The sequence below is a fragment of the Desarmillaria tabescens genome (genome assembly GCF_030435595.1).
Source record: "Desarmillaria tabescens strain CCBAS 213 chromosome Unknown EV420scaffold_29, whole genome shotgun sequence".
Classification (NCBI taxonomy): Eukaryota; Fungi; Basidiomycota; class Agaricomycetes; order Agaricales; family Physalacriaceae; genus Desarmillaria; species Desarmillaria tabescens.
Window position 1 is genome coordinate 332,835 of NW_026848328.1, and position 26,394 is coordinate 359,228.

Below are 26,394 nucleotides of genomic sequence, written 5' to 3' on the forward strand. Positions count from 1 at the left end.
CGTTCCGTGGCTGTGCTTCGCAGGACGATGACAACAATTGCAAATAAAGGTCCTCCTTTCGTTGAACTTCCACTGTGGTGCTTCTCATCTCTCGGGTCTGTACAGCTGTAAGGCTCAATTCTTGTCTCAATTAACTCTTTACTATCAACTGTGGACTTGGTGAGAAGCAGCCTTTCATGTAACTCAGGTTCTCACTTTCTTACGACGTAGTATCCCCTCAGACTACGAGTCCTTATGCTGACTGTAAAAGTCATAGTGAATTCACCGAGTCGTCTCGCTCATGCAGCGCTTCGAAGACTCCAGGCGGACCAATTTGTATGAAAGAAAAAATTTGACGTTTCGGCTCGTCTGTAACACTTCGACTAACCACACGAACTTCCTCTTGGACACTCGCCCCATTTCCAAGTAATACTCGCGGCATATCCTGCCACGAGATCGCCATCAACGTCATTCTAGTAGCAAGGCGTGTTGCATATTGCGGTTAGGATATCCTTCTGATGAGCCGGTTCCCCATTTGGACATCACCGCTTGTGTGCGAGTCGGAGGCGGGCGTAACCGCATGAAGAAAATATCGGCGAGATCGATCAATAACGGCCTTGCGATCACAGGCGTCGACCATCAATCTGAGATTCAGAAGGCTCTCGATCAAATTTCATTGACGAGCAGCCGTTGCCCCTGGACCGTCGCTCCTGCGCCTGTTTCCGAGTCGTTGCTCCTTCGTTTCCAATGAAATGATCATGTAGGAAGATGCGCCTGCGTCTGACTAGTATATATGGAACGGGCGTGGTGAAGGGAAGAAACCAGGTTCTCCGCATCCTACAATATTCTACTACCTCTTCCTTCAATGGCTCTGTCTACTTCTATCTGCTCTCAGTCCCCCGCCTCCTTGGTTTCCAAGAAGGGTCCGAGGGCGACCATCACTTCGAGCTTTGCCTCGATCTTCTCAAATGTCAAGACTCTTTTAGCACCACCGACTCGGACTGAGATAGGTGCCTGTTGGGAGCTCTGCCGTCTCCAAAATGGGATGGGATGCGCTACTGTATTCCTTCCAGTGGGTGAGTGTGGATCCTTGTGTACTGATTTCCCTGTCACTGACGGGAAATCGCCGTCTTAGCGTGGTCTTTAGCGATGGTTTACCACGCTTACCCTGAGCTGACGGGAATGGAATGCCTTACCCGGGCTGCCGTCTACTTTTTCCTCTGCATCGGCATCAAATGTTTGGTGAGTTTAATTTTGCTGTCTTGGTATCATCGTCTCATCTTTGATTCCAGATCATGACTATTGATGACATCCTCGACTATGATATTGATGCAAACGTCGAGCGTACGAAGAACCGAGCTCTCCCTAGAGGTGCAATCAGCATCGAGCGAGCATGGTTATTCTTCGCTCTCCAAGTAGCGATTGGTGTCTTTTTGGCTTACAAAGTTCTGAGCCCTGATGCGTAAGTGTGTTCGCTCTGCTGCTGATTCCTGTGCTCACAGTATTCGTCTATTCAGTCTGCGCATTTCAATGTACGTGTGGCCATTGTACGTGCTGTACCCCACATGCAAGCGCTGGATGTACTTTGCTCCCATTCCTTTGGTAAGTATCTCTGTGATTCATGTAGAGATCCGCAATCTAACGTTCTCTCAGGGCTTGATGTTCAACATCGGCATTTATATGGGCTGGGCCGACCTGGCACCTGATGATGCAATTCCCTACCATGCTCTCACTGCTGCATACCTCGGTGCGACGATGTGGACGATCACATACGAAACCGTGTATCAACACCAGGACAAGGTGGATGATGTGAAGATTGGCATGAAGTCACTCGCCATCCTGTGTGGCAGACACACTATCCCTGTCTGCTCCGCTACCACTGTTGGCTTTGCAGGCTTGATGACATGGGCCGGCTATCTCAACGAGCAGGGCATTCCCTTCTACATCGCTGTGGCACTTTCAGCCTTCGTTCTCTTGAAGGAGCTTATTGTGACGGATATTGACAAGCCAAGGCAATGCATGAATTTTTTCTTGCACACGCCGACGATTGGGAATCTGATACTCGCTGGATTAGTTGTCGATGCTGTTGTTCACCGGGTAGTTGAAGGAATCCCTCTGTAAAGCACCACATACCTGTACTATTAACTTAACAATATCTATTCGTATTGCATACTATTTCCTTACCGAAATGAAATCCATCGCTTGCGGTAGCGGCGCAAATCTCCTCTAAACGGAGATGTAAATCTCCCTTGCCGACTCGGATATTATACAACTCGTCATCAGACCGCAGATCTACAGCGGCCCCGAGTCGGTATCGCTTCCCCAGTAAGGATTGGGTCCTGTAAAGTAAAACATTTTCATTACAGATCAGATTACAACAACGATATACGGAGCGTATCGTACAACGAAGCAAGAAAGCAGACTCATGATACACTAGAATGTAACCAGATATTCTATGCAAGCAAATCGTTTTATTACCAGAATACTTACTGTTAGTGCATGGGTACCATCACCTGCTGTGGTTGGTAGGCCCCATACGTATTCTGGTGGTGAATATTAGTGTACGTCGCCCGTGGAGTCGAAATCGTAGATCCTCCACTTCTAGGAGAATTAGCCTGTGCTACGTAAAGCTGCATCGAAAAAAGGTCAAATGTTGTCGATGATCTAATGAGGTTTCGAACGCACCCTCGCATCAACATTCCCTGCCACCACTCAGGATTCTTCAGCACCTGGATCGACGCGAATATATCAACATCCCCGACACCATTGCCAACGATCCTGTTTCCATTGACATCCCGCTTCCATGATATTCAAGATCATCCCCGAACTGAATCGGCCCAGCGCGAGCTGCTTATGTCACTTCTGGCCTATAATTGGCGCTTGCGGTTGTTGCTGTTGGGTGGGCTGATAACTCGCAGTGTGGTAACCGCTCTGCTCTTGGGCCACCGAGAACTGCTGATATTCACCACCGCCTCCGCTCATATTGTTTGAAGGAATAGTCTGTAAACGTCCGACAGTGGCTCCCCGGCCATCGCGCCGGTCCTCGCCCAGTAGTGTGGCCAAGAATCTGGTATACGACTTTGGCTTGGTCGTCAATGACAATGAGATCGGCGATTTCGTCTTCACCGGCTTTGCTGAGAAGGAGTTGTTCTCGTATCAGTACAGCAACACAAAAGAATAGCTATGACGTTTACCAAGTTGAGTAGGAACGCAGATGCGAAAGTTGCAAAGATAAAGTGACCGTTTGGCGCGTACAGCCCACTTGGCGCTAGTTCCTCATTCATGCGCCTGATTACTGCTCTGGCAAATGAAAGACACTACAGCATCGTCTGTGAACATGTGAACAGTAATTCGAGGATTACCAGCGGCTACTGACCTTGTTGAAAACAGGAGCTTGATCGTTTAAGGTTTTCTGGAATCTGAGCTAAGTTGCTGTCAAGCGATCGAGGTTGAAGCAGATTTGCCACACAGATCTGATTGAGAATCCCGTATTTCTGTTTTTCATTTGTCGGTTTGGTAGTTGGAAGTTGATGCTAGTTCAGGTGAATGGAAATCCTATTGGAACAATGAGAGAAAGAAAAGGTGACGTCAGTGGGAAGAAATTCAAACTCAGCGCTTGCGGGCCACCCTTGGCCTCATTCTCTACTACCATAGATCTGCTCACCTCGACCACTTGCCTTGTTTCCTACGGCCACCTGAATCGTTATCGATGTGCCAAGTATCCCCATTTGTATATCGATGACAAGATCCCCAATTAATTTCAACGTCTCATGGGTATCTTCAGATTCAATGCCGTGTCTGCTTCCCAGTACAACGGCCAGCGCACCAAAAGAAGGAAGAAGGACGAAGGTTTTTCGCACTCACGTCACTGATCATAATGTACTATTTATAACTTAACATCCCTCGATAGCGGATCCGACATTAGGGCCTCCAAGCTTTCATCGCGGCACTTCTAGCACAGCTGCTTCTATCACCCCGCCCGAGACTGTATATCATCTGACACGGATGAATGGAAGGTGCCAATGTACATATGTCTTTTGAAGAACCATTCAGAAAATAGAATGCAGACGTACATTAAATGTGAAAGGGCGAAAGGGCGACCCCGGGCCCTAGTACTACGTCTATAAAGTGTCACGTTTTATTGCCCTACAGTCAAATTCACGAGGACCATTCCACCCTTCACCATTCTAGTTCTGTCTGTCTTTTTTCGAGATGTTTCTCTCCTGGCTGAACATTACAGTTACCACCGTGTCAGACTTGATATGGTATCTGGTGGCGTCAGTGGTTTTCCAATTTTCTTGAAATTGCGCGATGAATCTGTTTTTTACAGTTCGCCACCGCCTCCGACGTAAGGGATCACTGCACGAAACGGTTGGTCCACTAACGCTTAAATCTTGCAGGCCTGCACAAGATCCAGCGCAGGAAAATCCCCCACCCCCGTCGTGCGTAGATCCCATCCAGGTGAATAACCCGTAATAACTCTGTGCCCCAGTCCTCCTCAGTGTATTCCCATTGAACGGTTCGTATTTATGTTATTTTTCTGTAAAATGCGGACTGACCGATCAATTGGTAGTCGTACCCCTCCCCTATTTGCGCTAGTTATCGGTATCGACAAGTACCACCCTGACCATGGGATCAAAAGTCTGAATGGTGCCGTCGCCGATGCTGACGCCGTCAAAGAATTTTTACAAAAGAGTCTCGTCGTTCCAGAACAACAAATCACGATTCTTCGTAACGAACAAGCCACGAGAGTTAATATCGAGACGGCGATTAAGGACCTTGGGAACAATCCGACGATCAAGATGGGCGACCCGATTCTCATTTTCTATGCAGGCCACGGCGCCGAAGTGAATGCGCCGTCTGGATGGCACAGCACCAAAAGGAAGATACGAATGCTTCTTCCTTACGACTTTATCCCCAGCGGGTCGAGCGACTGCCATTAAGGTCAAGGCATCCTAGACGTGAAGCTCTCTCAACTTTTCGCAGACCTCGCTGCGAAAAAGTCAGACAACATCGTAAGGTTCCACTTCTATCTGTTACAAATGATATCTGATCATGTTCGCCGACAGACTGTCATTCTCGATTGTTGTTACAGTGTCTCGAAAATGCGAACGGACAGCAATGATCTGTCTTTCGCTTTTCGCGGGATCGAACTCCCAGAGACTTACTCTATACCTCTAGACCTCTTCTATGGCATTGAGCCGGACGCTCAGGCGAGCGTCGCGGGAGAGGGATTCAGGAAAACGGGCTTGTCGTCACACATGCTCCTTTCAGCATGTAAGGCGGATCAGATGGCCAGGGAGACAGCTGGAAGCGGTATCTTTACTTCGGCGTTGTTAAATTTGTTGGAGAAGAGCGGTGTCGACAGGCTTACTTATAAAGACATAATAGCCAAACTGCCTGATCTCCCCTCGTAGGCCTACCTTTGTGACTTAGTCTGCAAACGCTTATCCATCTGTTACAGACAGAATCCGCAGTGCAAAGGTGAACACCAATCCCGATGCCTTTTCAATTCCAAAGTAGCCAGCCCACAACGTGAATTACATCTCATACGCGGATCCCCTGCCCTGGGCCAGTATATTTTAGAGGCTGGCCAGGTCCACGGCATCACCAACAAGGCCGAGTTCATTGTCTTCGCTGACAGAACCATGGCATCTGCCCTTGGGACCGTCGTTGCTTCAGTTACCACCGCTTTCACCACTACGTGCGATTTTCGCCCGCGCGGCAGTGAAACTCCATTCTCTCTCTCTGTTCAAGGATTCGCCTTGCAGACTCGTGTTGGTGAGGGACAAGATGTCCGCCTTTTCATTGAGAAGGACGAGAAATTTCTCGGTGTCTTCAAGCGGATAGGCGAGGAGATGCAAAGTGACGAAGCACAAAAGAGGGGATTCTGTTTGGTGGAGAGCCGCGAAGATCAGCCTGATCTGTTGGTTGCCGCGGATGGTGATCTTGTTCATTTCGAGATCATGGACAAGCTCTGTCGACAGCATGGGCTGACACACATGCCATTCAAAGTCAATATTGATCCGGATATTATCCACCGCATTCTTCGCAGTTCTGCCGATTTTTACTGGCACCTTCATCATTCTAGCCAAGACAGTCAACTCGCTGGAAAGGTCATACTCGAGTGTATGAAGCTTAAAGAAACCGGGACGTTCACACAGGACTTAGAGCCGGTTTTGATACCTGAATCGAATGGCGATAATCTGAACATCGGGGGTGTGATTTTTCGTCGATGTCGATGAGGAAAAGATGTATGGATTCATGATCACCAATACCACATCGGTGCGCCTTTTTTGTCTGGATGTTCTATTTTGATGTCAGTGATTTAAGCATCGGTACGTCATCCTGCTGTTCCTCATTGCCTGCTCGAACTAACCTGATCGACTGGCTTTTCAGCTTCGTATTATCAACCGGGAAGTGCGAAAGAAAGCGCTTCTCTTAACCCTAAAGAATCGTTGACCATCGGGTACGGGGATAATGGGACATTTCCTCACAAATTTACAGTTCGAAATGGACAAGATGTCGATGTCGGCTTCTTGAAACTTTTCTTCTCGACAGAGTATACGGACTTGTCAGACATCGCTCAAACGTCACCCTTCGAGGCTGCTCGCGAGAATGGGCCTGTTCTGGAGAAGAAAAGGTACCTATTGGACACGATGTGCGTTGCACTTGTTTCAGAAAAAGGGAGAGGGTACCTCGCGATGCTAGAACTGGTGTGGGGTGGGGGCAACATGTACAATTTCAGGGTGCGACGATCCACGATGGCGTTCATATCAGATCATTCTAATGCGTTGACATTTGTTCTCCGTTCACCCTGCACTCCATCATTTTCAATATTCAACATGTAGTCTTACTATCATCACGACCCTTATGAGAAAAAAATTCCATTCTTAGTTTCATACCGTGTGTACCTGTAACAGACCCCAATGCTCTTAGTCATAGCTCGTGTACGTGTTCAGCGATGGATTTTTTGATGAATGCGCCGGGGCATGCGGCTGCTTCCAAAAAAAGCATTGCGCTATGTTGTTACAGCGACCAAATTTTTCTGCTCGTTACCACCTTACTGGTAGGAGGCGAAAGTCGGGTGGTGTGCATCATTTTAAAGTCCAGATCCTCGGGGAGAACTTGAACTTCTGTCCGAACGCAAACATCCGAAGAAATTATTATTCACAAGACCTGCAGAGGGAAGGCTTTTATTAATGAAAGAGGCCCCGAGTATCTATAAGGCCCGCTCGCCAGGCTGCAGTATTACTGCTCTTCCTTGACCCAACCATAGTGTTACGTATCATGGGCCTGGCAAGATCCTTCCAGTGGATACCTACCACTGCTACACGTGTTCGTCTTTCGTTGTGTCATAGCGTCGTTCTTTTAACTTGAGTCCGTCCAGAAACTTGGGCAGCGCTGAGCTGTCTCCTAGGTTTCCCAGTCAGAGAATAAATCCGAGCTGCAATTTTAACAATTGCCACGGTTGAAGGAAGCGCATAGGATCCGTTATGCCCACAGAATAATTCGGAGCCGCCCCTTCAATACCAATAAAAACCAATAGTGCGTACTGTTTTTCTCATACTGGTCGTAAGAATCATATTGCATATCGAAGAGGAGCGGGAGAAGCTACCGAAAACATAAATACCAACGGAAAACTAATGGATATCATGGATTGTGGCACGTTTAAGATTGTCCTGGGACGGTCTTAGCCTCACGGGCCCCTCTCCCCTTTCCCCTGAACAATGGCAACACACATTGTGTCCCATAGGTGCCTGCTGTCCGGTGCGGTTCGCGCGCCTCCGCGAAATTCTATGAAAGGCGACCCCCTGGACGATGCTCGACAGGTCTAGATACTCCGTCGAGTAGAAAACCTTAAGAAAGCCAACATCAACAGCTTGTCCAACCCTTAGTGTGTACGTGTGCGGAACCGTCCCACTCGCGCCGTACCCGATGGTCAACGATTCTTCAGGAGGAAGAGAAACATCAACGCCTTTTTTCGCAGTTCCCGGTTGATAGTACGAATCTGAAAAGGCAGATGATCTGGCAATTAGAGCGAGGAGTGAGGATCAGCAGGATGGCGTACCGATGCTCAAGTCACTGACATCGAAATAGAACATCGAAACATAAAGAGGCACCGACATTGTATTAGTAATTTTAAATCCATAGATCGCCTCCTCATCGACATCGACGGAAATCACACCTCCGATGTTCAGATTACCGCCATTAGGGTCAGGCTTCAAAATTTCTTCCAAGTCGTCCGTGTACTCCCCTGTCCCTTCAAGCTTCATACATTCGAGTTCAACCTTTCCAGCGAGGGGGCTCCCTTTGCTCGAATGGTGAAGGTACCAGTAAAAATTAGTGGAACTTTGAAGAACGCGACGGATGGCGTCCGAATTATCGATATTGACTTCGAACGGCATGCGTATCAGCCCATGTTGTCGACAGAGCTCATTCATGATCTCGAAATGGAGAACGTCACCATCTGCGGCAACGGCAAAATCCGGCTTATCGTCACGGCTCTGCACTAAACGGAATCCTCTCTTTCCTGATTCGCTACTTTGCATCTCGTCGGCTATCCGCTTAAAGACACCGAGTAACCTCTCGTCGAGCTCAACAAGAAGTCTAACGTCCTGTCCCTCACCGACCCGAGTCTGCAAGGCATATCCGGGTTTAACAAGGGTGAATGACTGCTTTTTATAGTCGGGGCGCGAAGAAAACGACATGTGGTGGTGAAAGCGGTGGTCTTTACAGCAACGACAGTTTCCAAGAGTAGATGCCATAGTTCTGTCAGCGAAAACAACGAACTCGGCCTCCTTGGTGATCCCATGGGCCTCGCCAGCTTCCAAAACGTACTGGCCCGGTGTGTCAGAGGACGCGTGGATGGGGTATAATTTGCGTTGTCGGTTGGTTACCTTAGAATTGAAAAGGCATCGGGATCGGTGGACACCTTCGCATTGAGGGTCTTGTCTATAGGGGACAGGTGAGTGTTAGCAGATTAAGACAAGAAAGGAGACCTACGAGGGAAGACCAGGCAGATTGATTATTAGGGTCCTTATAAGTAAGCTTGTCGACGGTCGTTTGCTGTAACAAGTTCAACAACGCCGAAGTAAAGGCGCCACGCCCATCTCTTTCTTGCAGCTTCTTGCCCCGGTTTACATGCTGAAAGGAGTACATGCGACAACATGCCGGACTTCTCGAATCCCTTTGTAACGATACTCGCTCGACCATCTCGCTCAATGTTATGCAGGAGGTCTTGAGCTATAGTGTAAGTCTCTGGGAGATCGATCCCACGCACAGCGAAAGTCGGATCGTCATCCGTTCGCGTGCCCGAGCCAGAGTGACAGCAATCAAAAATGACGGTCTGTGGGTACACCTAATCAGATATGACGACGCGTAATAGAACAAATTGAAGCCCTACAATATTGTCTGACTTTTTCGCAGCAAGGTCTGCAAGAAGACGAGAGAGTCTCGCATCTAGAACACCTTGACCTCGCTGGGAGTTGCTCGACCCACTAGGGATAAAGTCGTAGGGAACAAGCATTTGCATCTTCCCGTTGGCGCTGTGCCATCCAGACGGTGCGTTTGCTTCGGCCCCGTGCCCTGCATAGAAGATGAGAATTGGGTCGTCCTTATTAATCGCTAGATTGTTCCCAAGGTTCTCAATCTCCATCTCGATAGTAACTCTCGTGGCTTCCTCGTTGCGAAGATTCTTGATTTGGCCCTTTGGACGCCAAGAATCTCTTGTAAAAATGTGTTGACGGCGTTAGCATCGGCAACGGCACCGCTCAGATCTCTGACCTCGTTCGAGAGATACTTGTCGATGCCGATAACTAACGCAAATAGGGGCGAGATGGAGCTAACCATCACCTGATCAGTGCCACGCCCTAGGGAGGTAAAAAATAGAAATAACCGTCCAATAGCAATAGAGTGAGGAGGACTGTGCAAGTGTAGCGTCATTACAGTTTATTCGAATGGATGGGATCGGCGTACGATGGAGGAGATAGCTCATTTGGGCCATCTGCGACAAGCCTGCAAGACTCGAGTGTCAGCACATAGATTGTCTTTCGCAGTGATGTCTTACATTGGAGGAGGAGATGAGTTGCCATGTAAACAGTCGAGATTCAATAGGAATTGTCGAATCAATTGGAATGGTTCCTGACCATATCAAAATGTCCAGCATAGTGCTGACTGTGGTGCTGAGCCACTTACGAAACATGTGGATGAAAGGTAGAGATGCAAGAAGGATATCGACGGGTGGGATTCTACGTGCTAAGGGAAAGAAGGGCGAAACTTTATACGTGTCTGGCATGCGCCTCGACCATTAGATGACCCGTGGAAACGGAGAACCGTCTGTGCATTGCCGCTCTATGACCCCGTGCCCAGAAGAAATCTTGTTAGAAGCTGTTAGAAGTAGTGCAAGGAAAACTAGTTCTCTTTCGGACGTGATGGACTCCGCTTCGATGAAACCTGCAGTGACCTGAAAGCAAGTCCTTCATGCGTCGACCATCATACTGGGTATGATATGAGTAGTTTAAGGGAAGTACCGGGCATACATAAACACATCGGGTAACAGGCGATGTGTCGGGACTCGGTTAAGAAGCAAGTGAACAGACTTGGAGCAAGAAGGGCTAACGAGGCTGGGCAGTTTTGCGTATGCCTGCAGGGATTTGCGGAAAGCACCTAACAAGTTAGGGAATTCAAGTTGGCATCGAGGTGGAACATTAGATGTTGATGAGGGTGGGCCGCGTAATATACAATGCCTCGAATATAAGCAGCAGGGATATCAGGTTAGAATCTCACCCTCGAGTGCTGCCAGTGATATTTTTTCAGAGCTTTGGATAGACCCTCGAGGAGTTTCGACATTTGATGTTCCTCTCCCTCATTGATACTCACGGTTGCGTGTTATGCGGGTCTGGATGATGCCGGAATAGAAAATAGCCGGAATTGCGACGCTTCTTGCTACTCATATCACGCAAGGCTACCTTGCCTCAGACCACGCTACGGCAAAGGAGAAGATCAACCAAAACTTCCGTGTTTTGACTTGTTCATCTGTGACATTCTGTTCATAATCTCCTACCGTTAATTCATTCATCACCTTACTACAAGACCGTGAGGTAGTTGCGACGTCCGACGTTTTAACCGTTTATAGAGGCAGAGCATAGGACTGATTTGATGGCCGTAGCACAGCTGTGGTTATGCTGAGGGGAGGTCAATTGTTAGGCTAAAATAGCATCATGAGAAAGACTAGGAGGGGCGGTAACAATGCACAGCAGGTGTGTCCCTCTGTAAGTAGTATTGCTAATTGACGGTATTTGGTTGAAACGTGATGTTGTGAGCATTGGTCATTTCGGCGGCTAATGACGACGAGTAAGTAAGACATGGAAAAAGTGAAATGAAATGAAAAAAGCAAGGATAATGTTCCAGATTCCAGAGGAAGGAAGGAAGGAAGTTTTATTGACGTTGCACGAAAGCCGTCCTTCCGCATGGCAAGAAACGTGTAATGCTGGTCAAGTCCAAGATTAGTGGGTGGCTGTGGCAAACATTCCTCTTATCAACCGCCTCCTCCCCGCCACGCCAGAACATTGATGCCAACGTAGCAGAAAGGACGAGGCCGCTGTCAAATACAGGGACTCGTCAAGACTCATCGTTATTTCACAGAACGAAGGAACGAGTCGAGTGCATTCCCGATGGTACGGTCTGGTTGCCTATGGACGAGCGAGGAGCAGAGAGACACAGACGACATTTCCTAACTCACATGTTCCCCCTCAGGCTCGTCACGAATTCGACTGTTCCATCTCAAGGAAAGAAGAGTGATGACGTGGACGACGTACAGCTTCGTATTGCGCATCGTGGCGAGGTTCCATGATGAGGTTTTCATCGGAGGCAGCGGACTAAGCAGTATGAAGAGGGTGGACTTTCAGGAAGTAACGATGAGATATGACTAGGAGTTGGAGGCATTCAAAGAGGAACGGGAGGGGCGGCTCCAAGCCGTCAGTGGTGATCCCGAGGTAGAGTTCAGGTCCAGCCATTGTGAGCTTAGCCTCCGAGCTAGAAGTTTCATTGATTCCCATTTTCCCGCGCAGTTTGGTGGACTTATCATGCCTTCGGCGTGGTGATATTTTCGTTCGGATTCTAGCAAGCATTCAACTATAGAGGCATACATGCGGGCGAGGTCCTGTTTTTCAACAAGGTCAGTACCCGCTGGTAATCCTCGAAATTACTATTCACAGATGATGCCGTAGTGTCTTTCATCTGCCAAGACGGTGATCAGGTGCATGAACGAAGAACTAGCGCCAAGTGGGTTCACTTAGCACGTGCCAGATGGTCACTATGTCTTCGCGGCCTGTGTTCTTACTCAAGGTAACGGTAACTGCCATAGCTAGTCTTATTCCTTTCGTGTTACTGATACGAGAACAGCTCCTTCGACCCGAATTTTCTGCTTTTCTCAGCAAAACCGATGAAAATGAAATCGTCGATCTCATTGTCATTGACGACCAAGATAAGCCAAAGTTGTACACCAGATTCCTGGCCACACCACTTGGCAAGTACCGGCACGATGGCCAAGGAGCGACTGTCGGACGTTTACAGACCATTCCCCCGAGTAACATGGGTGAACCTGACGACGGGGGGCAGCGGGATACCAACAGTTCCCGGTGGCTTAAGACCAAGTTGGTTACCATGATGCTACCTACCTGCCTGCCTGCGAGTTATCGGCCCCCTCAACACCAACAGCTGCAAGCGCCAATTTATAGGCCAGAAGCGACATATGTGACTGGCGCTGGGGCGATTCAGTTTGGAAATGATCTTGAATATTATGAGAGCGGGATATCAATGGAAACGGGGTTGTTGGGAGCCGGATGTTGATATGCTCGCGTCGATCCAGGCAGACAAGCGGTGGCAGGGAATATTGATGCCTGGGTGCGTTTCAAATCTCGTGAGATGGAAAATTTGACGGTTGTTGGCAGTTTTACGTGGCGACAGGCAAATTTTCCTGGGAGTGGAAGATCGGCGAGTTCAACTCCATTGGCGACGTACAGTCATGTTCACCACCAGAATACCTATGGGGTCTACTCACCACAGCAGGTGACGGTCCTGTTGCACTAACGGTCAATATTCTGGTAATAAAATGATTTGCTTGCGTAGCATATCTAATTCCTTCAACCGCCTGGTGAACAACAGCATCGACAACCAATCCTGTGAGTATAAGATTGACAATGGTCGGCGGCTGCAAGAACAATTACATGCATTTCCTCGGCTTGTCAGTATCCATTAAATGGAGCTCCTTCGAAAGGACAAAGGCCGAAAGCGCTATTACGGAAACGTAGTAAGCAATTCCCTGCTCATTAAGGTAACCAGCCCAGGACATCAAGGCTGCAAAGCTGATATTGGCGGCGGAGCAGATGAGAATGTTACATAAGATGGCGAGCGACCTCAGAACACTCTTGGCATCGTCCACCTTGTCCCGGTGCTGAGCGCTGATAAGTGATCCAAAAAGTCCCGTGTACAGCCAGATGATCTCGATCTTCGTTCACTTCGACCACCCAGACGAAGGTACTTCCATTGGTTTCCAGGTCTGTACGCTCTCAAAAGACCTCTTTCTTCTGCTCATAGACTGCGACGAACCAGATAATTTCGTCAGAAGACAACGATGTGGCTGCCTGGGGCTTGCTCGCGTAGGGAAAAGCGAGGAAGGAAAAGGCGCTAGGCTACTTGAGGAGATCCACTATGGTGTAATTGCGCATATTTATTGACATTGTGCGCGCGTGGCTCACGCATATTGGTTCACAGACTTTCAAGCGGACTCGTCCGTAGGAAAGGAGAATATCTTCCTCTGCGTCGACACATGAAGTCACGTCGGGAATCTGAGACTATCTGCCGCACTCCTGAAGACGTCATCCGTCGTCTCCACTCCATCGTTGCGCCTATCGGCCTATAGCGAAGAGAACATGCAATAAGGTCTGAATTTTAGAATGGAAGACCGGATGGTGTGAGGTGCATCCGACGGGAATGCAATGACTGCATGCTGTCAATGAGCTGCCATTCAAGGTTCTTTGATACTGCCTGACCGTCACAGAGATGACAGATTGCAGGTGTGCAAACCGGCCATAAATTAATTCAGAAGCAACTGACTCCCTGTGTGTTCCACCAGAGGACCTTTGCGTCTCGCCTTTTTGGATTATGGACCAGCATCTCGGTCATGCCTACGAGACACGGCGGACTGGCGCTGTTTTCATATCTTGAATAAGGTCAGGAACGAATGACGCGTCGAAAGTCTGAGCATACACCTCCTTCACGCTGGAAAGTGTGTCTACCAAAGGGGTTTGTACTTCAAGATACGTGCTGACGTCGTCCTCCGAGCATAGTATGGCGGTAACTCGTACAACTTGATGAGAACAAACATACCTCCAAGCGCCTTGGTCATCGATATTGTCAAACCCAACTTAGTGGAGTGGCCAGCCATATTCTGACGAACTAACTGATCAAAATCTGTGGTTCGGTGTATATGGAGTCCGCGCCACTACGCACATAATATCTTCAGCCAGGCACTACACCAGATGTTGCAGGAGCCCGTAATTTTGTCTACTTCTTGAGAATTTTGGTGATGACGTACTTAGGGATCTGGGGAAGAGTCTGCACGGTATATGGTTATCAACTGCGGTGTATGAATTACTACTGGTATGAGGCTTGTCTTCATCACTGTATTTCTTAAACTGGCAAAAGATCCTTATAGAACAACGCCATCATTCTTTTGAAGCTCGAGAGCCGAGTTTGGATGGAGCGGATATGCTTCGACGTTTGGCCGATGGCCCGCACAGAAGATGGTATGTTGTATGCATTATCTTGGTCAAATTGTCGTGACAATCAGTTCCTTCTCAGCAGGGATTGGATAAGAAATCATGTAGTACACACGTTTCAGTGTATGTGTTGCGTCAAACATGACGTATTACTTCACAAATCTCTTCCTAACTTGCACTTATCATGTTCACCGTGCCGTCATTACGGACGCTTCCAACGCTTCCGCAGAGAACCTTAGTCCCTCCTAATGCGTTTTAGGAGTACAGCCTATTATCTTGAGCATCACGTTGACGTGAACGAGGAATCAAATCAACTTCGCTACATTCATGTCCACTATCTTGGAAACTACGCTCTCGACAGGTTCCCGGGACATCAACCGTGGGTCAATTTGATGATACAGGTGGGGTGCACGTAGTGGCACGGTGTGGGACTTCTTCACAAGTACACAAGAATCTCTGCGTCAAATCTGGCTTCCCCTCTTCTTCTCCCACAGCACCATATCCAGGATGCAGATGCTGGCACAGCGATTGGACAGGCGACACAGGCTCTTCACACACAACATCGGTTGGGATTGATCAATGAATCGTATTGGTTCGGTCGATTGGGTATTGATGGAACCGGATACTGGCCTCAACATGTTTACTGACGGATGATCAAATTTTCTTTGATCGTTGAAGGTTTCCCAAGCTGGGTCGCTGTCGAGCGGTCGAGGAGGGTCGAAGTTGAAGCAGATTTGCCACACACGGATCCGATTGGGAATCTCGCGTTCCCGCCTTTCATTTGTCGGTTTTGTCGTTGGAAGTTGATGCTAGTTGAGGACAGTGGCAATACTGTTGGGACAATGGTTGGTCGGACTTCAAGCTTCAACTCTGGACATTCAACCCGGCGGCATTAAATTTTTTGTAATTCGAATTTTGGTGAGAAAGAAAACAAACGAAATCGTGAACGTACCGGTTGGCAAGTTTGGCATACAAAGACTCCGGCTTTATTTAGTTGGACCGCCGGGAACTTTGTTTATGAGTGGCGTAAAACCAAAGTTTACTGTTTGCTAACGCAGCTTCGCAAATGCCGCCTCTAATTCAAGACTGGCGTTTCTCTCGTTGTGCACTGTGAAAGAGTCCCTGATATTCCGTTTTCCCTGTCTATAAACTCATCACTTCTGCTTCAGTGCTTATTAAAGATGGTAAAGGGCCCGAGTTCAACTAGAAGTCGAAACCTTCGTTGGCAACGGCAGGGTGGGCTCGGCCCTGGCTTGTCAGTCGGCTTGATGACCGTCAGTATCTTTCCTTCAGTCCCAAGTCGTTCAAGAACCGGAGTCATGGACAGGAGAATTAGTTACCTCCGAGACGACTGCATCATGATATAACTGGCCCACCCCTTACGCCGCGCTTTCGACTTTGATCAGAGTTATATTTCACCAATCAAAACCTAGCGCTTGCGAGCATCCACGCGTGACTCCTACAACCTCATACGGCACCCTCGGTATAGATCGGCGCTTACCTCGACCCCTTGCCTCGTTTCCTACTGGCGTCACGGTTTCTTCGAATCTTTATCGATGTGCCAAGTACCCCATTTGTGTACACACAAGGCCCCCAATTACGGCGTCCCATGGATGTTAATTCAGTTGCAATGCTGTGTCTACTTCCCAGTGTGACGGTCAACACAGCTAAGAAGAATGAAAAATTTGCATTCACATCACAACAGTTGTAATGACATACTCACCATCTTCATGTCCTTGGTTAGCGGGAGCGACATGAGGGAGAAAGTTTATTTCCGGCACTTCTAGCACGACAACTTTTTGATGTCGACCTCCTTCGACCCTCCACCCTGACGCGGGTGAATAGAAGGCATCAATGCACGATGGATCTCTTGCGGCGATTTTATTATTATTCAGAAAATCATGATGCGAACGTGCGTGCAAAGGAGGCGATGTATGGATTCAAGATCGAAAATAGCTCTCTAGCCTTCACACCTTGATGATCTTTCAGCTTCATTGTTCAGGTGCATGGGACGGAATCCAGACTCAGAGTCCACAACCTCTGATTCTCAAGATTGTTGGGACCTAGGACCTGTACCGTTAGCATGTAGATAAATAAGTAAATGTAAAAGGAATCTACGAAAGAGAACACGTACTAAGGCCTCGAGTGAGTGACTGAGGAACAGAACATTGCAGTCTAGGCAGTAAGTAATTTAAAGACTTATACAAGCAGACATCTTGACTATGGATAACACATGGCTGAGACGCGTACTTACTGTAGCTAAGTACTCGATCTGTACCGTACATAGCCTGGCAAGCCGTTTTATAGTTCCTCGTGGAACTCGTACCTGCACCGTCTAACGAGGTTCTCAAGTCTCCGGTTGACAGTGGTCATTTGTTGATCATGCTAATGCCCTTAGCCTTATCTTCCTGTTCTTGACACGGCAAGCAAAACCGGAGCTTACAGCCGGGCTCTACAACGTCTACCTATTTCTGGCATATGAAACAGCCAATGACTGTTATGCAACAAATAATGTCACCAGGCAGACAGTATTAGTCTTTGAATAAAATTTCCGTGCTTTAGCTGCATACCAGTTCTGGGCATGAAATTCTCAGTATGTAGCGAAGAAGGAACTTGAAGGAACTAAAAATTGGTATGTACGTAGCTGCTACATTGTTGATGTACTTGCCATCTTCACGTCCATCGATTGATAGCAGGAGCGACATGAGGGCCAAAGGTTCTTTGCGGCACTTCTATAGCACGATTAGGCTTCGTCTCCCCCCCTGCCCTACGCTGTGGTTAACAGAAAACGGTAAGAAGAGGTTAATACACGGGCGGATCTCTTTTGCAGCGGATTTTCACAGAATCAAGATGCGAACGTATGCGCAAGGTGACAGGGACACAACCCAGGTCTCTGCCGGCGCCTACGGTCCAAGGTCGCGCCTCTAATCTTCACGTCAAGTCAAGCACCTTTATCCTCCTGATCGTTATCGATGGGCTATGCACGGCACATTCCTCGATATCAGTTCAGATCGAATGAGGTGTGTACTTCCCAGTAGGTAGGCACCGAAGCAAGACAGACACAAACTAGCGTCACGTTAGTCGTCATAATGTATTCATCGAAGCGCACAGCCTTTTTTTGTCTTTGGATAACGCCTGATAACGCGGAAGCGAGATGAGGAATAAGTTTGCATAGTGGCACTTCTGGAACGATCTCTCCGCCTACCCCGCCCGAGAGTATGCATCATCTGACACAAAACAACAGAAGGCGTTAGTGCACAGATCTGAAGTTTACAGCAAGTTTTCAGAAAATCGGAATGCGAAGCGAACATATGTGCAAGGTAAAAGGGCAACGAGGTTGAACCGGAACTTGAGAAGGGGATCATCACGTGGAACGTGACACTGGGTGACAATTCATTAAAGATGTCAACTTACTAGATTGAACTTAGACGTGTCTGTCAGTCGCGTTGATAATCCCCTTCTCACAGCCCTACCTTACATCTATAAAATGTGGCACTTCTTTTTCCTGAGGTCCGATAAGCCACCCGTACAGTCCCAGCCCCAAATCTCTTTACGTCTCTTTCTTTCGTCCACATGTTTCTTTTCTGGCTCAACATCACGGTCAGTACTGTGGTCGATGTGGTCTGGTATCTGGTATTGTCAGTTGCATTCCAATTCTTCCAACGACCCTTACTGAAACTCTGGTTTTGATAGCTACCCACCACCTCCAATGAACCTATATCTTTCGGTACACCCACATCGTCCAAAGTAAGAGATCATCGCGGAAAAGACGATCGACTCACTAAAGCTCAAATACTGCAGGCATGCAGGTCATACGGCACAGAAAAGCCCTTCGTCTCATAAATCCTCGTCTCCTAAGCCTTCACCTTCTTCGCCGTATGTAGATCCCATCCATGCGAATAAACCGTGATAACTTTGAACTTCACAGTCCTCCTCAGTCTATTACCGCTGGTCGGTTAGTTGTTATTTTTACGTTCTAAATGTATGTGCACTAATTAAGCGACTGTAAGTCCTATATCGCCCCTCTTTGCGCTGGTTATTGGCATCGACAAGTACAAGCACCATTCTCACGAGCTGATAGATCTGCACGGCGCCGTTGCTGATGCTGATGCCGTCACCAAATTTTTACATGAGATTCTCCACGTTCCAGAGCACCGAATTAAGAATCTTCGTAACGAGAAAGCCACGAGAGTTACTATCGAGACGGAGATTGAGAACCTTGGAAACAATCCAGCGATCAAGAAGGATGACCCAATTCTCATCTTCTATGCAGGGCACGGGGCCGAAGCAAACGCACCGTCTGGATGGCACAGCGCCAACGGGAAGATGCAAATGCTTGTTCCCTACGACTTTATTCCCGGTGGGTCGAGCGACTCCCAACGAGGTCAAGGTGTTCTAGATGCGAGACTCTCTCGTCTTCTTGCAGACCTTGCTGCGAAAAAGTCAGACAATATTGTAGGGCTTCAATTTGTTCTATTACGCGTCGTCGTATCTGATTAGGTGCACCCACAGACCGTCATTCTCGATTGTTGTCACTCCGGCTCGGGCACGCGAACGAATAACAATGATCCGACTTCCACCGTTCGCGGGTTCCAGCTTCCAGTGACTTACACTATCCCCAAAGACCTCTTGCGTGGCATTAAGCCAGATGTTCCGCATCGGGCGAGTGTCGTTACAAAGGGATTCGAGAAGTCGGGTCTGTCATCGCATGTTCTCCTTTCAGCATGTAAGGCGGAGCAGAGTGCCTGGGAGAAAGGTCAACGTGGGGCCTTTACTTCAGCGTTGTTGAGCTTGTTACGAACAAACGGCGTCGACAAGCTTACCTACAAGGACGTAATAACCAATATGCATGATCTGTCTGCGTATGTCCACTTTTGTATCCTAGTCTGCTAACACTGATCTGTCCGTTACAGACAAGATCCCCAGTGTGAAGGTGTTCATCAATCCCGACGTCTTTTCAACTCCAAAGTACCCAGTCCCCACCGCGAATTATATCCTATTAGAGCATCCGACCCTAAAATACCCGACCAGTACGATTTGGACGCTGGCGAGGCTCATGGGATCACCAAGGAGGCCGAGTTCGTTGTTTTCGCTGACAGAACCATGGAGTCTACTCTTGGAACTGTTGTTGCTGTAAAGACCACCGCTTTCACCACAACGTGTTGTTTCTTCCCGCGCGGCGATAAAAAGCAGTCATTCACCCTTGCTAAAGATGGATATGCCTTGCAGACTCGGGTCGGTGAGGGACAGGATATTAGACTTCTTGTTGAGCTCGACGAGAAGTTACTCGGTGTCTTTGAGCGAATAGCCGACGAGATGCAAAGTAGCAAAGCAAGAAAGAGAGGATTCCGTTTGGTGGACAGTCGTGACGATGAGCCGGATCTGGTTATTGCCGCGGATGGTGACAAAGTCCATTTCGAAATCATGGAAAAGGACTGTATAGACCACGGGCTAACACGCATGCCGTTCGAAGTCAATATCAATGATTCGGACGCCATTCACCGCATTCTTCGAAGTTCCGCTGATTTCTACTGGCACCTTCACCGTTCTATCAAAGGAAGCCCCCTTGCAGGAAAGGTCAAGCTCAAATGTATGAAGCTTACAGGGACAGGGGAGTACACGGACGACTTGGAAGAAATTTTGAAGCCTGACCCTAATGGCGGTAATCTGAACATCGGAGGTGTGATTTCCGTCGACGTCAATGAGGAGGCAATGTATGGATTCAAGATCGAGAATACGTCGGCGGTGCCCCTTTATGTTTCTATGTTCTATTTCGATGCCAGTGATTTGAGCATCGGTACGTCGCCTTGCTGATCTTCGCTTCCCGCTCTACTGACTAGATTTTCTGTATTTTCAGCTGCATACTATCAGCCGGGAAGCGCGAGAGACGGCGCCGTTGATTTTTCTCTTCCTCCTAAAAAATCATTGACCATCGGGTACGGCGCAAGTGGGACGGTTCCGCACAACTACACACTAAGAAAGGGCCAGGACGTTGATGTCGGCTTCTTGAAGCTTTTCTTTTCGACGGAGTATATGGACTTGTCGGGCATCGTCCAAGAATCGCCTTTCGATGATCGTCGCAAGAGCGAGACACCTTCGGGAAAGAAGAGGGGCCTTTGGCACGCGATGCGTATTACCGTTGTTCAGAAAAAGGGAGGTGACGTGCCATGATACTGAGGTAGGTACAGTGTCCAGTGTGACCAGTACAATCTCCATTCTTTTGATGTAGGTAGCAAATACTCGGTAGGCCGGCGCCCTGAACATTTTGTTCCCTTTTCACCCAACACCCCATCTTTGGTATGCAACCCACACTGTATGTAGGACTACCATTACGTCTGTCTCAACTTGCGGTCGTCATCCACCGTCGACTTTCCATTTTTGTATTTCATTCATCATTCAGACAGAGATCAAAGCCAGCTATCCATTACCAAGATAGCGTTGTGATTTACTTTAAGAAGCATTGAAGATTGTCCAATGAGTACCTCAACCCTAGGTTTTATCACCATTAGCACTGTGCACCAACCATAAAAATAAGTTGCCATCACGGCCAGAAGGGCTTGTTATACACACATAGGACTCCGAGTCGGACCTGCTACACGAATGTACTGGCCCTCGATAACTATTAGCACTGGTCAACTGATTTTATTACTGATAGCGTACTAGAAATTCTTGCACTATTGTATTCGCACCGCGAGACCAACAGGAACCGTTAAATACACTGTCACCGACTGATTAGGCAATTGCACGTTGGACCCTAAACTCCTACATGTATGAAAGGCACCCATCTCACGAACGAATCAGGTTCCTTCTCCACACGCTTGCGAAGAGATTGAACAGCGTGATGTAGTGCGATTGCAGCTTTCCCGCTATCAGGTTTTAGGTCCTCGAAAAGTCGAGAATATACCTCATCCGCAATGAGAGGCGCATCAACATCCCTGATGGACCACAATGTCGCGAGAACACTTTGATATCCGGCCATAAGCATTCCCGCGGCAAGGTGAACTGATTCCTCTGATAATGACTCATCTCCTGTGGCGGTTTGGCATGCGGAGAGGTATGCAAAACAGCATCAGGGAATGACTTTGCGATAACCTGTGAGAGAGGTAAATGCCCATCTGGGTAATTGAGAGAGTGATGAAGGCGAAAGGTGCTGTCTAAAGGTTTTGCCTTCTCTTGCGTAGCGTGGCACGCCATGTGAACCCAATTGCAGGTTGACATGCCATGGAGTACTGTGTCCGGTGTCGCTTCTTCTCCCCTCAGATACTCGACAACGACTTCGTTAGCTCGTTCTTCAATCTTCTGCAGTTCTCCTTTTGTACCAGGAAGATTCGACAACCCTGGAGTGTTGGGTTGGCTGATTGCCAACAAACCTTTGAACGCTCGAGTTTTCTGGAGTTTGTCAAGAAGGGCTGTGAGCGTTGGAGTGTATGATGAAACGACATAGTCAGATAGCTTTGTTCCTGGGTCGTTTGTACTGTATTGTCCGGCGGCGTGGATAGGGAGGAATGCTAGCGGACCTGTTGTACACCACCATAATCGCGGCAGGTTGGTGGCCTCAGAGGGCTGAGAAACCTTGATGAGATGTTTTGGCGTCATGTAAGAAAACTACTCACGGAGAAAGCTAGGCCGTCGAGCACAGGTTTCACGATGCATGACCATAGCTCCTTTAAAACGATCACAAAGACATCTTTGTCCGAAGTACCATACACTGGTCGCGATGCTCGTGTGCGAACGCCAAGAGCTGAAAGAGATTTGTTGAATCGTTTGTGTAGAATTTCGGCCTTTCCGTAAGAGAAATCCTTGAGTGGGATGTGAACGACATCCTCTAGACCGGGGATTAGAATGAGCGCATCACACCTCGCGTGATATGTATTGATGAGGATGACTGGACCAAGTTTGGCCACATTCTTGAGCGTAGCGAGCTTTTTCGGTTGTAGGAAGTCTTCAAAGCCTGGAAGCGCACGAACTGTTTCGACTAGACTATCCCACTCGTTAGCCAAATGACGGTGCTTTTTTGCTATTTCCTCCATTGATAGTTCCTTAAAGTGCTCTGCGTTAACACCTCGATTGCTCGCCTTCTCCAAAGCAACCGCAACTTCGGACAGGCGTTCAGCGAGATCAGGACGTGCATCAGAAAGGAAGTCGACAGGCGAGCGAAGGTTATGTAACTGGCCCCAAACAATGGCCCCGCCCCATCTCTAACCATTCAAGTGCGGTATCAGCTTTTTCCAAGTGAAGCGCGTACGCCGCTGCTCCGTTGACCGCATGACCAAAATGGGTTAGTTCCCTGTGTCGTGCAGCTATGCTCTTCCCGGTCCAAGCAACCCGGGGGAGGAGCTCGATAACGAGTTGATATGCCTCCAATGCAGACAGAACGTCGATACCCCTGCACAGCTCGGCCCATTGTATAGCCGCGTCCAGCCTAATTGACGGTGGGCCAGTTGAGGAGAGTGCCGCAGATTTGAATAATGATATAGCTTCGATAGCGTCTGGTGAGTTTTGGAGGCGTGAGGTTGGGAGACCGTCAAAGCGAGATGCTACCGAAACACCGAGTTGGAGTAGTATGCTAGGCTTGTCCGGATGTCCATCGGGAACAAGTGACAATGCTTTCTTTCCACAGGAGATGGATTCCTCCAGGTCATCGAAGTGTTCGTGAACTTTGTAACGCTCTCGAAGAGAAGCGATAAGGCTGTTGATCCAAGAGGGCTTTTCTGAATGGCCATCAGCGATATAGGCCACGGCACGCCTTCCTGCAGAAACTGCCTCGTCGAGATCGTTAGCGTCTTTTGTCTTGGCAAAACGGTGACGGAAGTAAATGCCAAGGTTGTTAAGCATGGTCGGCTTATAAACGTGTCCGTCTGGAGCATCGGATACGGCACTCTGCATCAATGAAATGGCCTCCGTGACGTCCTTGAGGGCTCCATGTAGTATAAAGCGCTGAAATAAGCAAACGCCAACGTTGCTTAGTATGCCGGGTTTCTCCGGGCTTCTACTAGGAGCTGCATTTACAGCGTCCGTCCCTTTGAAAATTGCCTGGTCTAGATCGTCGGGGTCGTCGAACAATTCGAAACGTTCACGAAGGTAGATACTGAGACTGTTCAGCATCCGAAATTTCCCTAGAAACCCCTTTGACACCAAACGTATGGCATCCTTCTGTTTTGAAATCGCTTCTTCGAGATCATCAGGTTTGCCGAGATATTTGAAGTATTGATATAATGAAATGGCAACGATTTCTAGGGCCATAGGCTTCAACTGATCTCCTTCAGCAGCGAGGGATAATGCAAGCCGTCCCATTTCAATTGCTGACTTGATGTCAACAAGTTGGCCAAGCCGCTGAAACCGTCGATTGAGGCAGCAAGCGAGGGTGTAGAACGACTTGGGTTTCCGTGGATTTCCTTCGGTGGAGACAGAGACTGCAAGCTCAGCAGCTGAAACACCTGAGTTGAGATCGTCCAGATTTCCCAGGAATTCAAAACGACGAGTGTAGGAATTGCTGAGATTCATGAAAAAGGAGGGTTGATCGTCCCGGTCACCATCTGCCAAAGTGACTGCGTCGTTTCCCGATTTAATCGCTTGATCAAGATCTCGACGATCGCCGAGCAACTCGAAGCGACGCAGGAATGCGAGGCAAAGATTGCTCAATCGAGGAGGTTTATCGGGATCGCGGTCTGAAGTGAACGATGTTGAACGTTCTAGGGCAGAAATTGCATTTTGTAGGTCGTCCTCACGACCGAACTGCTCGAAGCGTTGCATCAAGTGGATGCCACAATCGTTCAAAAATGTAGGGGAATGAATCAGGTCGTTGAATGAAAGGTGAGGTCCTGATTGCTCATTCGCGGTAGGCAAAGTAGCTGACGAAGGATTGGGAGAAGGTTCTGACGGTACAGCGACAACCCTGGAAGCGAATTCCAAGACTCGGTCGTCATTATCCAACTTGCTAACTTGAGACCACCCCTTATGTTTATCTAACGTGAGTGGGGATGCAAAAGGCATGATACTGAAGGGTGACGTACGGCGATCGTGCGTCGCAAATTCTAAGATCAGGCTCGCGGTTTTCAACTCAACTTGAGCAAGTATATGATCATCGTGCTCAGGGCATCGGCTCAAAATCGACAGCTTGAACGAAGGAATATCGGTAGCTCTGCGAGAGACCACAGGTTAGCTGCATTGGATCGCAGACGCTTCAATGGCTGAACGGAAACACGGACATTTGAATGTCTTGCGTCAACTTCCAAACAGTACTCTCAGCTTCTTTGATCATCGTCGACTCTTGTATAACAGCGTCATTCGTAGTGCATTTAGCGAGGACCGCATTGTAGGGCAGGAGGTTCGGATGCGAGTCCCCTTGAAGGTTGATCGTCAAGTCTATGAGGTATATTCAGTATGGCGGGGAATACAGCATGCCTGAATGAGTGACCTGTAAGGCGAACTGCACTGTACACCGTCATCAGCTAATGTCTCCGATGGGGCATAACCATAACCTCTTACCTGTAGGTAATTTGTGTCGCCTGTTCAATCGCTGGGCTGGCGTTTGCATCCTTTAAGTCGGGCACGGTGCTGTGGGGGAGGGAAGAAGCGGGGAAGCTAGATGGACGCAGAGAGGCTCGTGTGCATTCCATCTGTGGTCATCAGATTAACCCACAATCTGATACAAGCATGATGTCCGGGAACTTGTCCAAAACGTGCTTTCCATAAATAGTGGACACGAACACCTCATCCCTCGTTCACGACAGCGTGACGCTCAAGATAAGGGGTCGTATTCTGAACACGAAAATGTTAAAAGCCTCCGTAGCGGTCTGACGGCACCGTGATCATGATAAAAAAAGATGTGAAGTAGTGGGTTGACGCAACACATACACTGAAACGCGTGTACTACACGATTCTTCTTCAGTGCCTGCAGAGAAACTGACTGTCGCGACACTGTGACCAAAACAATTAATACAGCATACCATCCTCTGCACGGCCCACTGCGAAACGTACCCGGTCTATCCAAACTTCCATCCTTTCTGAATTGGTCACGCGAGATTCTCAAACCTCAAGTCCACTCCCTTCCAACAACTCGGCATCAGCCTCCTCAGCTAAACGAGGCCTTCACGCCTTAGCACGTCACTTCCTCCACCCCACAGAATCTAGCACAGCAATGTTGCATGCAGAGATCACTGCTCTGTCTGCTTTCTTTACCCATCAACTTGGGTTTCGGATGATGCTCGACCGCGTATATGATGCCGAGAGCTAAAAAAGAATGCAAGGAGTCTTTCAATGAAGATATTATATGTGTGGCAACACTGGATGCGAACTCTTGATCACAGATTTAGTTGGCCAGCGTTATGTAGGCCCAAACTGTCGAAATTTGACTTTATTCAAGACACCAGGACAGCACCACCACGAAGTCCGGCAGTCATTGCCGAGATGTTTCCATAATCACGAAAGGCGAGACGCAAAGTTTCCATCGTGGAACACATAGCAAGTCAACCGCTTCTATTTATGACTCTCCTCACACCTGCTGATCGTTATCTCTGCATGAGTCAGGCATCATCAAAGAACGTTAGAAGGCAACTCACTCAACAGCACGTAATTTTCATGATACCGTACACCATCCCGCCCTAAGATGCCTCATCTTCGTCCATTCTAC

The 26,394-nt window shown here is 48.4% G+C and overlaps 8 protein-coding genes across 8 annotated transcripts; 5 read left to right on the forward strand and 3 right to left on the reverse strand.

Moving 5' to 3' along the window:
• Positions 1-495: 495 nt before the first annotated feature.
• On the forward strand, positions 496-2,132 carry EV420DRAFT_1557685 (UbiA prenyltransferase family-domain-containing protein). The gene is made up of 5 exons (XM_060473697.1): positions 496-1,055; positions 1,115-1,221; positions 1,272-1,441; positions 1,497-1,581; positions 1,633-2,132. The coding sequence occupies exons 1-5, from the start codon at positions 845-847 to the stop codon at positions 2,098-2,100; spliced, it is 1,041 nt and encodes a 346-aa protein (XP_060328278.1). The 5' UTR covers positions 496-844; the 3' UTR covers positions 2,101-2,132.
• A 703-nt stretch (positions 2,133-2,835) lies between these two features.
• Positions 2,836-3,855, reverse strand: EV420DRAFT_1481937 (uncharacterized protein; the record flags this gene model as incomplete). The annotated part of the gene is made up of 3 exons (XM_060469825.1): positions 2,836-3,113; positions 3,356-3,512; positions 3,844-3,855. The coding sequence occupies 3 exons, from the start codon at positions 3,853-3,855 to the stop codon at positions 2,836-2,838; spliced, it is 447 nt and encodes a 148-aa protein (XP_060328279.1).
• A 336-nt stretch (positions 3,856-4,191) lies between these two features.
• EV420DRAFT_1481938 (uncharacterized protein) lies at positions 4,192-6,899 on the forward strand (the record flags this gene model as incomplete). Its single annotated transcript, XM_060469826.1, has 9 exons — positions 4,192-4,256; positions 4,310-4,327; positions 4,380-4,421; positions 4,472-4,498; positions 4,553-4,903; positions 5,075-5,392; positions 5,444-6,198; positions 6,379-6,728; positions 6,831-6,899. The coding sequence occupies 9 exons, from the start codon at positions 4,192-4,194 to the stop codon at positions 6,897-6,899; spliced, it is 1,995 nt and encodes a 664-aa protein (XP_060328280.1).
• A 302-nt stretch (positions 6,900-7,201) lies between these two features.
• Positions 7,202-9,856, reverse strand: EV420DRAFT_1557705 (uncharacterized protein). The gene is given in 10 exon segments (XM_060473698.1): positions 7,202-7,317; positions 7,370-7,702; positions 7,722-7,793; positions 7,822-7,990; positions 8,051-8,934; positions 8,986-9,018; positions 9,056-9,105; positions 9,140-9,328; positions 9,386-9,688; positions 9,727-9,856. 9 exon segments carry the CDS (start codon positions 9,829-9,831, stop codon positions 7,651-7,653), a joined length of 1,857 nt encoding a protein of 618 aa, XP_060328281.1. The 5' UTR covers positions 9,832-9,856; the 3' UTR covers positions 7,202-7,317; positions 7,370-7,650.
• Positions 9,857-11,259: 1,403 nt separating this feature from the next.
• Positions 11,260-12,112, forward strand: EV420DRAFT_632437 (uncharacterized protein). Its single transcript, XM_060482873.1, has 3 exons — positions 11,260-11,657; positions 11,737-11,975; positions 12,051-12,112. The coding sequence occupies exons 1-2, from the start codon at positions 11,468-11,470 to the stop codon at positions 11,910-11,912; spliced, it is 366 nt and encodes a 121-aa protein (XP_060328282.1). The 5' UTR covers positions 11,260-11,467; the 3' UTR covers positions 11,913-11,975; positions 12,051-12,112.
• Positions 12,062-13,129, forward strand: EV420DRAFT_632428 (uncharacterized protein). Its single transcript, XM_060482872.1, has 3 exons — positions 12,062-12,157; positions 12,210-12,327; positions 12,385-13,129. Exons 2-3 carry the CDS (start codon positions 12,289-12,291, stop codon positions 12,829-12,831), a joined length of 486 nt encoding a protein of 161 aa, XP_060328283.1. The 5' UTR covers positions 12,062-12,157; positions 12,210-12,288; the 3' UTR covers positions 12,832-13,129.
• A 5,052-nt stretch (positions 13,130-18,181) lies between these two features.
• EV420DRAFT_1557728 (caspase domain-containing protein) lies at positions 18,182-21,386 on the forward strand. Its single transcript, XM_060473699.1, has 8 exons — positions 18,182-18,400; positions 18,456-18,509; positions 18,564-18,638; positions 18,691-18,717; positions 18,773-19,217; positions 19,275-19,624; positions 19,676-20,559; positions 20,620-21,386. The coding sequence occupies exons 1-8, from the start codon at positions 18,336-18,338 to the stop codon at positions 20,931-20,933; spliced, it is 2,214 nt and encodes a 737-aa protein (XP_060328284.1). The 5' UTR covers positions 18,182-18,335; the 3' UTR covers positions 20,934-21,386.
• Positions 21,387-24,755, reverse strand: EV420DRAFT_1630338 (uncharacterized protein; the record flags this gene model as incomplete). The annotated part of the gene is made up of 6 exons (XM_060476114.1): positions 21,387-21,783; positions 21,855-22,325; positions 22,376-22,958; positions 23,008-23,184; positions 23,365-24,199; positions 24,296-24,755. The coding sequence occupies 6 exons, from the start codon at positions 24,753-24,755 to the stop codon at positions 21,517-21,519; spliced, it is 2,793 nt and encodes a 930-aa protein (XP_060328285.1). The 3' UTR covers positions 21,387-21,516.
• Between the last annotated feature and the right edge of the window lie 1,639 nt (positions 24,756-26,394).

Coding starts and splice junctions, on each gene's coding strand:
- EV420DRAFT_1557685 (XM_060473697.1), top strand. CDS start 845: ATGGCTCTGTCTACTTCTATCTGCTCTCAGTCCCCCGCCTCCTTGGTT. Junction 1,056..1,114: donor TACTGTATTCCTTCCAGTGG/GTGAGTGTGGAT, acceptor TCGCCGTCTTAG/CGTGGTCTTTAGCGATGGTT. Junction 1,442..1,496: donor AAAGTTCTGAGCCCTGATGC/GTAAGTGTGTTC, acceptor TCGTCTATTCAG/TCTGCGCATTTCAATGTACG.
- EV420DRAFT_1557705 (XM_060473698.1), bottom strand. CDS start 9,831: ATGGTTAGCTCCATCTCGCCCCTATTTGCGTTAGTTATCGGCATCGAC. Junction 9,329..9,385: donor CGAAAAAGTCAGACAATATT/GTAGGGCTTCAA, acceptor GTGTACCCACAG/ACCGTCATTTTTGATTGCTG. Junction 7,991..8,050: donor TGTCAGTGACTTGAGCATCG/GTACGCCATCCT, acceptor CTGCCTTTTCAG/ATTCGTACTATCAACCGGGA.
- EV420DRAFT_632437 (XM_060482873.1), top strand. CDS start 11,468: ATGCTGGTCAAGTCCAAGATTAGTGGGTGGCTGTGGCAAACATTCCTC. Junction 11,658..11,736: donor AGTCGAGTGCATTCCCGATG/GTACGGTCTGGT, acceptor GTTCCCCCTCAG/GCTCGTCACGAATTCGACTG.
- EV420DRAFT_632428 (XM_060482872.1), top strand. CDS start 12,289: ATGGTCACTATGTCTTCGCGGCCTGTGTTCTTACTCAAG. Junction 12,328..12,384: donor GGCCTGTGTTCTTACTCAAG/GTAACGGTAACT, acceptor ATACGAGAACAG/CTCCTTCGACCCGAATTTTC.
- EV420DRAFT_1557728 (XM_060473699.1), top strand. CDS start 18,336: ATGTTTCTTTTCTGGCTCAACATCACGGTCAGTACTGTGGTCGATGTG. Junction 18,718..18,772: donor CAGTCTATTACCGCTGGTCG/GTTAGTTGTTAT, acceptor AGCGACTGTAAG/TCCTATATCGCCCCTCTTTG. Junction 19,218..19,274: donor CGAAAAAGTCAGACAATATT/GTAGGGCTTCAA, acceptor GTGCACCCACAG/ACCGTCATTCTCGATTGTTG.